This window comes from Corvus kubaryi, unplaced genomic scaffold (assembly GCF_017639235.1).
Source record: "Corvus kubaryi isolate FWS band 111438036 unplaced genomic scaffold, C.kubaryi_AGA036_p1.0 37357, whole genome shotgun sequence".
NCBI lineage: Eukaryota > Metazoa > Chordata > Aves > Passeriformes > Corvidae > Corvus > Corvus kubaryi.
In genome coordinates this window covers 12654185-12666565 of record NW_024581117.1, presented here as the reverse complement: position 1 = coordinate 12666565, position 12381 = coordinate 12654185, and the positions used below count along the sequence as shown (strand labels likewise).

Sequence of the window (12381 nt, the reverse complement as noted above, 5' to 3'; positions counted from 1 at the left end):
AGCTCCTGCCATCGGCGCTTGCCAGCCCGGAATCCTCCGGGCTCATCCTTGAGCTACATCACGTTTCTGGGCAGAGGAATGCAGTGCAGCAGTGAGATGCACTCGTTGTTTGCCTCTTCTAGTAAATTGATCTACTTTTTACTATGCTGTTGTTTAATATTCCTTGACAGACTTGTCCAGGAAATCCCTGTTGTTGTTCAAGAGAGGCACATTGACCTGTCTGCTTTGTTACGCTGTTGATTTCTCCATCCTGCATATGCAGAACAGGTAACACTGATGAGCAGCCACACATCATTTGTTCACCCTCTTCCCCCAAAGCCACCATCTATTTTGTTTTGCCTGGGTTGGTTATTTTGCTGAATGACTAATCTGCTGCTAAGTCATCCATTTTTCTCTAAATGCCAGAGAGCTTCAGCTGCTCTAACAGCACCTGAAAGCCTTTGGCATTTTGGGGTCACTGGTCTGTACTTGCTGTCAGTGCTAATACTGTTTGATTTTTCAATATTAGATTTTATGCCTTGTGCAAAGCTGCATGTGGCCGGGATGTTTAACTGCAGTGCCCATGGCTCATAAATTCTTAACCCACAAAAACCAACAGGGAATAGTAAGGAAGCCCAAAATGGGGGTTATGTGGGTACATGTAAACCAACACGTCAGCTCTGTGTCTTTCAAAACAAATAATGAGCAGGATTTCACCTCAGCATCACAGGCCAAAGTAGGAAGAATATCTGAATATGTTGTTTAAGCTAGAAGTGAGTCTTCCAAGTGAGAAAGCATCAGCCAGAAAAAGAAATTGCATGATACAAAGATGAAATGGAGAAATTTTTTTTAAAGCTGTGAATGCATTCCTGAACATGAGCAGATAGGGAACAGTTTATTAAACTACCAGATCCACTTGGAAAGGTATTTAAATTTATTATTCAAAGTAACAGGGAATGAATAAATGGGCTGTTAAATACAGGAAAAAGGAATGACAAAATAGATGATTCTTATTGTCAGTTAAATATTAACTAATAAATGCTTTTAGTCCATGAACCCAGTGTCTGAAACCTCTACACTGGTTTTAGCAGTATCTTTTAAAGTGTATAAATTAAACAAGCAGTTGTTACAGACTTGGGTCACATTTTGAAATTTCTATGAGTAGCAGTTGTATGAAGCACTGAAAGGAGATGCTGAAGAGCCCCAGTGTTCTGGTTTGTGGCTAACAGCAACACACAATGGTAGACTTAGGCCCATGCTCTATTATTTCACTGTTTCACATACCAGCACCTCATTTTGCCAATTCAAATTTTGATTTGTGAGGCTGAGCCCACAGGGGAAGTGGGTGTGGGATTAAACCTGTTTTCTCTTATTTGCCTGCTCTGCTTTTGGTACCCTGACCCTCACTTCCCAGGGGTGGCATTGCAGTGGGAGCAATTCTGTAAAAATGCTGGGAGGGGATGCATGGCCTTTGATCTCAGCTCTGACAGGACTTGAGATACATTAGCTGCAAGTACACAAAAAAGCTGGGACCCACTACTGAACACCAGAAAAAATACTTTGGCCTGATAATGATGTTGATGACTTACTCTAAATGATCCACAAGACCGAAACATTGCTCTAAAATGTTCTCCGTGAAAAGATCTGTCTTCGCTTCTGATGTGACTCAGATTCAGCAGGGCTGGGAAGCACATGGGAAGAGCTGATGACAGCTTAGGACAGGCTGAGCTGAAGGCATTGAACCTTTCCGAAAAACTGAGCAGGAAGGATGGCAGAAAGCATGAACACAAGAAATGGGGTGGTTTGGGAAACGTTTATGGGCAGACATGGCCTAGTATGCCAGGACTGGTCAAATGGGAAGGAGGGGGAAAGGAAAGATGCCAAACAACTTGGAAAGAAAAGGACTTGTGAGTGCTGAAGATGGGGAGCTATGCACATGAGTCGCTGCCTGTGTAGGGGTGGGAAGAGCACCAAGGGTGTAACGCAGCCCTGTTGGGGCCCTTCCCCTGCCATGGAGCCCTGGGAGAGGGGCCCAGAGGGGGAGGCAGGGTGTTTCCCTGGCCCTGGTCAGCCTTGTTCCCCATTGGTTGGTTTGTGTTCCCCTGCGCAGGCAAGGACCCTCGGGTCCTGTGATTGCCGCAGTTCCTGGGCAGATCCTGGCCATGTGGCTGGAGACATAAACATCTCTGAAACAGCTATCAAGAATCAGTCCATGTATATTTTTTTTCCACGGGCCTCATTGTCTGATACATGTGTTGCGGTATCCACACTGTAACACAGCACCTTTGGTTTTGTTGTGGATAAACCTTTGAAACTTTCAGGACAGCAGTCAGCACTGAGACTCAGCTTAAACCAGTGTACCCAGAGGCCACCTCAGGAGCAGCGTCTGGGCATGAGTGAATTGAATACAGGTTTGCAGCCTGGTGCACACAGGCACAATCACAGTGGAAAAATCAGTGGAGGGGAACATTCCCTCCCATTACAGAGCATGGCTGGCTGCACACACGAGCAAAGTGGGCTGCTACCTGGAGGGCAGGTACCTGCTCTGTGTGTATTAGAGGCGATGGGTTCGACAGAACAGCGCGCTCCTCTCTACAGCTGAGCTCTGTCCTGAATGCAGGGGCCTTGGCTGATGGAGGACCTGGTGTGGGTGGGAGAAAGCTCCTTCTGTGAGTGAGGGACTGGCATCAGCCCTTCCAGCAGCACCAGTGGTCACTGCCTTGCTTGGCTGCCAGCCTGGGCTGTGGGACCGGTAAGTTGTGTTCTTTAGAGCTTCCCACTGCGCTCTGCCTCAGCCACTCCTCTGCATGGGGCAATGGCCAGGGAGAGGAGGAGTGAAGAGGAGCTGGTGAATCTGGGAAGAGGAGAATCTCCTGGCTCTTTTCAAAGTCCCTCTGAAATATCTACTGTCCTTCAAACCTGAACTCCTTCCTAATAGATTCACTGTCAGTCTACTTGGTGCAACACACAGCCTTTGCTTCTGTGCCACCTTTGACTGCTCAGCTCTCTGCTGTCTTTCAGGCTCTCCTTCTATCTTTTCCTCATTCTCTTGACTACAGCCCTGAACCACGGTATTGCTGAGAAGCCCAAGGCCAATTCTGTTGTAAAAAACCTGCTTTAGTAGAAACACTGGTATGGGTCATGTTGCCAATGTATCTTCCTCTTCCAGGGGACATTTTTGTGGCAATTGTGTACAGAGGGTAAAAGCAAGGGTTAATGCTCTGACAGACTGAGGGCAGGGGATTAAGAATATATTGTATCTGCTGTTAGACAGATCTTCCCGTTCTTCCTCTATTACAATTATGGTTGTTATTACAGCCAGTTGTAGGGCATCTAAGTGAAATTCATCCAGAATATAAATGCCTGAAATTGAGGAGGAAGGCAGAAGACAGTGAGATTTCCAAGTGGAGATGACCTTTGTTGCTCTCTGAGCTCAGACTATTTTTGGCAGGAGGCAAACGAAGCGAGAGCGTGCCTTGGAATGAAGGCAGAGCAGCTGCCAGCCCCTGTAATTAGCCAAAAGGCCTGTGGAGTGTGGACAGGAGGCTGCAGAGCACGTGGCTTCTGCCATGGCACTGCTGAGTCCAGAACAGTGCCTGCAGAAATGCAAGCCAAGCCCAGATATTGCAGCAGGGAAGGCCCTGAGCCCCCATCTGGGGCTGAATAGTCACAGGGTGACTGAAACAGGGTGCACAGGGCTGTGAGAGGCTTTGGAGCAGGAGACACAACCCTCGGCCTGCACACGGGACTGATTCAGTCCTCACCAAGGGCCTCCAAACATGCTTGGATGTAATAATTACTCAGGGTAAACTGGAGCTTTGACGACCCTGAATTGCAAGAGAATGACTCAAATACACAATAATGGATTTAATCATTTACGTATGCATTTAGTGTAGTTGTAGAGGAAAAAGAATTACTGCAGGCAAGATTTCTCTGGCAGCCTCTGGGTTAGTGCATCTATTGCATCTCTTCATAGGTAGATTCCAGGCCTGCCACAAGCCTATGTGCAAAATGTTTTCTACTGATAATTGAAGTTGAGTGTGACAGTTTTTTATGAAGAGTTGATTTTTTGTTTTTTCTTTTTTTTTTTACACTCAGACCATGTAAGAAAGGTAGTCAAGGAAGCAAGACAATCAAAATGCATTTGTCAGAATTTTTACTGCAAATATTTTTTCTCCATGATATTTAATAGGAAAATTGCATTTAATTTTGTCAAAGCAATGCATTCATTGATATAGGCTGGCTTGAGGATGCAAAGAATGAATATATTACAGTCAGGAGTTACAGAGTCGTAGAGATGAGCTCGATATCAGAGGCTAGAGATGATAAATCTTTCTATGGCAAGATTCCTCAGTTGCTGCTTTCCTCCATGGGCAGTAGCACAGCAGTGTATTTGTACACTCCCCAGAAAAACCAGATCCAGAGCCAGTTCCTGGCCTGAATTTTGTCTGTTTCTAACCAAGCACAGTTTCTCTGTAGGAACGAAACCAAGCAAACACGTGGGCAATAGGGGAAGATGTAGTTCAGCCTGCTTTACTGAAGGAGCTATACATCAGTTCCACTGCTTTTTCAATTTCTTTTTGCCTCCATTCCTGTTCAAGCAGTGAGGAATCTGTTTCTCAAGAGTAGTTGGATTTGTGGGGTCTCTCAGTTCCTCATTAGCTGAATGAGTTATGGAAAGTAGAAAACTCTGGGACTTGAAAAATGATGTGTGCTTCTTGTGAGGCATTTTCCATCACTTCTGTGCTGAATTTCAGGAGCATTTTAGGTAACCAATCTATTTCTCATGGGTTCTCTTGGGCTATTTTATGTCCATGCATATGAGTTTGTTTCACAGCTCTGTTTTTAATGTTTGAATGAGACAAGAGAAGAAATAAAGCACCCCACCTTACACAGGAGAGGAGATGTAAGTGTAATTATCTAAGGTGGTTTTTTGTTCTTCTGCCTTTAAATTTTTTGTGTCAGCATGGTTCAAACTGCAGGGCCTTTGACTTGGAGTGGTGTAGATTTTGATAATAACCTTCATTCACTCACTTCAAAGCTTTCCTTTAAAACCGTCAACATTTTTTCCTGGTCTTCACAACTTTGCTGTGATATCTGACAGGGATGCCAGATGGCCCAAAGAGATAAACATCAAACAAGTAGAATGTCCCTGCCTCCAGGCCTTTGATGGTCTCTGTGGTGACAGCTCGCTGGAGGTTTAGATCATAGAAGTACTTGCACAGCACTTTCTCTGATCTGTGCCGAGATTCAGGCCCGGAGCACCTGTCTGCACTCTGCAGTTCCCCCCAAATCTGATCCTCTTCAATCCTTTTCCTGTACACACAGTACTTGCTCTCTTCTTGTGTTCCCAGCCAGGCAATGGTCACAGACCTGCATGTTCTCAGTTTACTGAAGGATTTGATTTTTAAGCTCTCTGGAAGAAGTGGGAATAAGGGCTTGTGGAAATGTGGGGATGCCTGTACCTTCACAGAAGAGTTAGATTCCTCTGTGGACCTCAGCTGCACCAAATAGGTGTCCAGCAACTTTCCCTTCAGGGACAAATACCTCAGCCCAGAGAGATTTTCCGATGCCACTGTTTTGCCGTTCCTTGTTATGTGAACCCGTATTTGGCCCCGACACAACTGAAAGGTGAAGTGGATTTTCTTGTGCCTCGCCTGGTACTGCAGACTGTAGAATTTCTGCTTTTTCCCATCCAGGACCACATGAATCACTTTGCCATCTTTCAGCTCTGTCACCTTGGGTTCAGGTTCTTCCAGGGTCCTGGCGAATGTCCCGGTGTATGCAGCGCTGGCATTTGTGAGGAGGTTGACAATAAAAACATCAAAGTAATACTGAGTGCTGGGGCTGAGATTGGGCACTGTGTAAGTGTTCTTGGTGCCCATGCACACCTGCCTGACTTCCCCACTGCTCACTTTGTTGATGATGCTCAGTTCACTGTTGGACAATATCATCACCTGCTGTGGCTCCAGAAGGTATGGAGAGAGGGACAGAGCTAATGTGGGTGGCAGCTTCATTCCAGAGGATCTGATTGCTGTCTCAGCAGCACATAAGCTCTTATAGTTGTGCTTTTCATTAACCAGGAGACAGTACTGGATGCTTTCCCTGTGCTGCAAGACAGAAGGGCTGTGTTTCCAGGTCAGAGTCACCGTTGTGTGGCCAGTGCCAATCACATCTATGCGTGGGTCCATGGGAAGCTCTGGGTAGAGGTGCCCAGACGTTGTGTCAGTTGTTAAGTACACGGTGATGTGCGTGTCTCGCTCGGTGGATAAGAACTCCAGCAGGTAAACGGCAGAATGGGAAGACATTCCCATGTAAGTCTCTACAGAATTTCCCTTGTAGTTGAAGATGGTGGACACCATGCTTGGAGCCTTCTGAGATTTTGAGACCTCTTGTGTATCATGGTCACCTGCAGGCAAAAAGCAGACTTGTAACTTCTGTTTTAAAAGATGTGAAATAAAGCACATCATACAAGTTTTATTGTTAGGGAACATTGTATTTTCTTCTTGAAAGCAGCAATTATAACTAAAAATATGTTTTAGTAAAAATAAGTTGCTACTGGCAATTTATTAAAATAAAATTTGAGGAGCTGTTATTTTAGCAGTGCAGCTGTAGAATTATGTTTTCAAAAATACTATAATTATGAAACCACAACTTACAAAAGCTTGACTTGTATCGTGCCTGATGCCCCTACAATTTTCTTCTTCTATTTGCTGTCTCTTAGGGTACTTTTCTTTAAGGAGACTCATTATTTCTATGATAGGTTCTTTTCTTTGGATTAGTTTTAGGCTGTTGTCTCATGAAGAGGGAAAACTTATCAATTCAAATGAGTAGAATTTGTTCTCATCAGTCAGGTGTACTTGTTTAGGTAAGAACTTGTTAATGGCAGCTTTTAGATTTTTAATTTGAAAAATTAATTTAAAAAATCATGCAAGGGAAAGGAATTGCCTTTCAGAGTAAAGGCAATTTATTACCCACTGCTGTGGTAGGTGTGGCAAGAATAAATGGCTAAATCTTCTCTGCTTCGCGTGGGGAGCAAATGGTTGTCTCAAGCAGCCTAAGCCACAGAAAAATGACTGAGGCAGCAGCGGGAAGTTTGGCCCAGTACCAACACTTAGGAAGTTGATCTGTTTGTGCAGCCTGGAGGACCTGCAGTTGTTCCTCTCCCATGTTTCACCCATAGGGACAGGGTCAGTCCATGGCAGCTCACCGGAGAGGGAACCATGGCATGTTTGGGCTTGTGGGAAATTTCCTATAACACAGTTATGTATGAGTAACTTGTGCTTTCTTTGCCTCTACTTAGGCAGACCAAAGGCCTTACCTGGTGTTGCTTTTCCTGGGAAACCTGGTGGAGACTTGTAGACAAGTATCCTCCACTCGATGGGAACATCACAGGGAGTCACTGTTATTGAGAAAGGGGTGAGGACCCTGCCCTCTTCCAAAACAAAGTAGTACCTGTGAATGTGGATAGAAATAGAGGGAAATGTATCAGGGAATTCAAGTTTGCCTGAAACTCCTTGTAATCAGCCATTCTGATGTGGGCCACTGTGCTCTGGGTAGAAATGACTGTTCTCTGGGGTGTGTCCACACAAAGGGATGGTGAATGTCTGCAGCCTTCAGATGCAGAATGAAAACATGCTGTGGAGTTTTTTCCTATTCCACAAGTATTTGCTAGAAGCTTTATCTATTTAGCTTAGGCAGTATCTTTCCCTCTGAGGTTTTTTTTTTTGCACTTCAGGTGAACATTGTATCTTGTCCTTAGCTGGTTATTTTGGATGATGGATGTGATTTAGCTGACTGCTGTCTCCATAACCACCTGTTGGTGGTTCTACCTTAATTACCTCATGTGCATGAGCAGTACAAAGTGACATCAGTCTCCTTGGTCAGGTTTTGATTCCTGCCTTAAAAAAGCCCAACCTCCTGTCTTGCTCTGTTTTATTTCTGTTGTTTTTATACAGACTGTACAATGTTTGGACTTGGCCACAGAAATGTTTGGATCTGGGTGCCTCACTCTGCACTGAAATGAAGGCAATTGGCAATTCAAGGGTTTTTTTGTTGTTCACCAGTGAGACAAACCTAGTCATTATGGATAGATCCTGTCAGCCTGGAGGTCTGGCTTACTTTCAGGGTATGGCTACTAGGCCAGAATGAAGCTTCACTGGAATCAGTTTCACATTCTCAAGTCTTTAAGCTAAAACTTGTCATCTCTTGTGTTTCTGTTTGCATGACTGGGGTTCAAAAAAACCTTCCTGATCATGCTAAACTGCTTCCTAATTGCAGTCTTAATGTTATGCCACAAGAGCGTAGAAAAATTCCCTTTTCTTTAAAATTTCAGTACCCCTTTTCCTTTAATGAGGAGAGGTCCTTATTCTGTTCCTGGTCACATTATATAACATGTGCCATGTTCCAGTTTTTCTGTGCAATGCATATGAAGACTGAGCAATCTGGCTCACCCTCTGCTCCATGACCACTCGGGTGTATGTCAAAATCTGTATTTGCTGCTCTCTCTCCAAAGTGCATCTCTTCCCAAACAAGTAGATTGATCTTTGCTGCCCAGATGCAGTGCCAGTTGTAGTATCTAGATCACCTACGTATCTAGGTATGGCAGAAGACTTTGCAGATGGTTTAGGAAGGTGAAGAATGTGGAATTTCCACATGCAAAGCACTTTTGATCTCAGCAAATTGTATTGCCATTCAACAAAAAGACTTTTAGTGTGCAGGACAGTGGCAGAAGTTTTCCAGATGTCTGTGTGGCTATTCTGCTGATTTTTGGGGTAGTTAATTTGCTAGGTAACATGGTTGTATTTCACCATGAATGTAGGATGGCTGCTGTCTCTGCAGACCTGAAGCTGGGCTGTTTGTGACACAACTGTTCGCTGCTGGAGCCCACCTGTCCTGTATCAGTTCTGCTGCTTCTCTGACAAACAACACAGAAAGCTGCTGAAATGTCTACAGGAAGCTAAACCTCATCTCAGAGGCTCATTCCATATCCTGGGCAGTGTAATGACACTTGAGGAGTGGGGCATTTTTCTGGCAATTCAGTGTGCACAGACAGAGCCCTGCAGGTGCAGAGGGATTCTTGGCTTGCACTGGTAGCATGCAATTATCAGTGACATGGGGAAATATCTGGGAGTAGCAGTGGCTGATTTGCTCTTACCTTTTGGGTATATCCTTCAGCAGGTGAACTGTAGTTTCCTTACCATCTGCCAGTATCAGGGAGTGGTAGAAATTGAAGAGATTGGTCTTGAAGCTCTGTTGGGAACTGGTGGTGGCTGCTTTTGTAGAATGGCACAAAGAAGTCGCCATGAGAAGATGGAGAGGAAGATAAAGCCAGAACCAGGACATCTTCAGTACTGCAAAGTGAGATGACAAAAGTGAACAGAAACGGCTGCCATAGGAGAGAAAGTAATGTGACCCTTTCTTTCTGTGCCTTTCCTGGTATTTGTATCCCAGTAATCCCAGTAAGACAGGCATTCAAATATAGTGCCAGTCTCCATTTTGCTAAATTGTTTAAAGTTCACAGAAATATTCCTCAGAGGATCTCTCTGCAAAGATTTAATTGCAGAAACTATGAAGTCTTTGATTATAGGAAAAAGTATAGTCAATGGAGCACAAGTTCAACATCACAGTTATTCAAACAAATCTTTTTACTGCTTTCAGAATGAGTGAAGAATTACATTTAAACAATTTTTTTTTTTCTAGTTTGTGGCGTTCACTTACTAAATTTCAAGGCTGAGCTATTTGTAATGGAACTGTCCCTTTAAAACTCACAGGAGATCAGTACATCCCAACCATTGCTGCTCTTGCTGTTCTATCAGAGATCATTGAATTTTTATTTTGTCCACTGTGATTGTAGGTGCGTGTAGATAAGAGGATCAGTATAACTTATCCAGAGCTGTGTAAGATACTGTTTGGTCAAAGGTGGAGAATCCTGGATAAGAATCCCTGAACTGGTACTTAGATTTTAAGCTCTGTGTATCTCATTTGGAAGAAGGCTTTATCACTGTAGGGCAGTAATCTTGTTCTTAGAGTTTTGTATTGCCCATCGTTCTCATACCTGCACCACTTCCAGCCTGTCTCAGCTTTTTCTGCTCACTGGAACTGTTACAACTGTATTGTATTCACTGTGGCAAGAGATTTTAAAAAACCAGTTATGTCCCTTTTTTTTCAACAGGCCTTATTATCAGCTTGGAATCTATGAAAGAAAAGCACAAAACCAGGCCCCAGCAAATACTGGCATTACTTAAACTGGTGTGAGCATTGCCCAGAGCTGCACAGAGGAGGAGACTCCAGTTAGGACGAGAAGTTTTGACAGTGCACTATGTGCAGTTATCGATTATGCTTACAACTCTTTTGTCTGCCACACGCAGTTTCAGAAAGTATGAAAGTGGAAAGGGCATAGACCTTTAATGCAGGTGCCAGCTGTAGCTCAGGGATTTGGAAAGCAGAGGGAGCTCTGTGAGCGAGATCCCTTTTTTGAGGAAAAAGTAGCCTATTGCATCTTAGCAGCAGCAAGGAGCAAAGATCCTGGTTAAATCTGATTATTGGTTGGTGGTAGGAGAAAACATACAGGACAAAGGCTCAATTCTTAAGAGATTTTTATTTCTTTCTGAGATTAGCTCTTTCCCCATAGTGCCTGTGAAAGTGGGGAAGATCTTAGGCGGTCAAATCTCCAGTTCAGCAGACCCGCTGTCCATTGCGGTTAAAGTGACTTTATAAAAGGACCCCTTCCTTTTAAAATCCATTTCAAACATGCACATTTAAATATAGCATTGAACACATCTGTAGGTTTTTATGTACAGAATCTGGGATTCCCATAGTCAAGCACATCTTTAGTATCAGTGAGATGATTATGGAAATTATTATCACCAGGTCATCTGAATGTCCCTCTCAACGTCCAGACAAAGTTGGTTTATTCTCTGCTTGTTTGTAATATTTTAGCACCTGGTTGAATGCAGGCTTAAACAACCATCTGAACAAGTTGAAAGAATAGTTATAATTTCCAATCAATTCTGTTTTAATGCTCTTAGAGCTTTTCCTTATGACTCTGAGTCACTTTGCCACTTTGTTATTCTTGTAGTCTAATTATAGCTAACAGATTTAAAATATAACCCCAAATATTTTGCTTTACCTTTGACAGTGGAATCTGAGTTGCTCTGTGCTTTGGAGAGGACTTAAAAAAAAAGTCTTTCTGCTGTTTAAATGACAGGATCTTGCAAACCACACTGATACCACAGCAGCTCAGCTTTTCTTGTCCAGGAAAACAAACAAACCAAGCAATCAACAAACCTATAATCAGCTTATCCCAAAGAGAGCATCATCCTAAAGGTTGTTTTCACTCAGTTACGCAAACAATATATTCTCAGACCGTTGGAAATACGTCACACAAAAAATACTGTGCTTACCTATTGTGTTCCTGGTCAGATGATCCTCAGACAACTTGCTTTCTTTGCCAAAAAAGCATAAAAGAACATAGACTTTTCAGATCTCTTTAGGCAGATGAAAATCAAAACTGTGCAACCAGTTTAACAGGACAGGACTGATTTTTCCATATGGCTCCTGAACAGACATAGCAACTAAAATGCTTGCAGTCCTTCAAGAAAAGTTAAAAAAAAAAAAAAAAAAGGCCAGGATTTTGGTATTTTCTTGAGTTGGTTGTTTTAAACTTGCCCAGTTCTGCAATCTCCCAAGTGCTGATGGTTGTTCCTTCAGTCCTCGCGTTGCTCCTGGAGCTGTGCAGCAGTTGGGGTGTGCTGCGTGCCGAGCCCAGGACCCTGCTCCTGCACCGAGTGTCAGCCCGGCTGCTTCTGCAGCCTAATCCCAGCACTGGCTGGCCAGGGAGCAGGTCTGTGACTGAAATGCACAGTGAGGAGGAGGGGGGTGTGATGGAGAGAGGAGCAAACACTGTTAACCCTTGTCAGCCCTTAGTCCAAGCCAGCCAGGGGTGCACCACTCTCCTCCAGAAAACTACTTTTGTGTTAGCAGCTTGATGGCCCACTCCATCCCAAGGAGTGTGGGATCTCCCTGCCCTCAGCACTGTGGAAGCTCCAAATAATTTCAGGTGCACTGAGTTTCTGCTGTGGTGCTTTATGGGCCCAACAGGTGCTGACCTAAAGCAAGGAAGGCAGAAAAGCTGCAAGGGAGAGAATGCTCTGCATTTTTAAAGCAGACTGGAATTAGCAGTCCTTTTGAAGGCTGTCAGGAGTCTACTGAATAGAGCTGAGTGGTTTTCTTGGCTTGGAGAGGCTGTGTAAGAAGCTCTAAAAGTGTCTGGGCTGGGGGAGCATTTCTGATGTGAAAGCAGTGTGGCTGAGGGAGGAGGCAGCAAAAGGGTGTATGTGAAATGGCTCACAGCAAGCCAAGCACTTGCTTGTTGGGGCTACAAAGCAGTTGTAGCAAAGC

General features: G+C 44.0%; 1 protein-coding gene across 1 annotated transcript; it reads right to left on the bottom strand.

The window, feature by feature from the left end:
- Positions 1-4118: 4118 nt before the first annotated feature.
- On the bottom strand, positions 4119-12162 carry LOC121667219 (protein NDNF-like). Its single transcript, XM_042033666.1, has 4 exons — positions 11385-12162; positions 9137-9332; positions 7301-7434; positions 4119-6388 (listed from the first exon to the last, which is right to left on the bottom strand). Exons 2-4 carry the CDS (start codon positions 9322-9324, stop codon positions 5037-5039), a joined length of 1674 nt encoding a protein of 557 aa, XP_041889600.1. The 5' UTR covers positions 9325-9332; positions 11385-12162; the 3' UTR covers positions 4119-5036.
- Between the last annotated feature and the right edge of the window lie 219 nt (positions 12163-12381).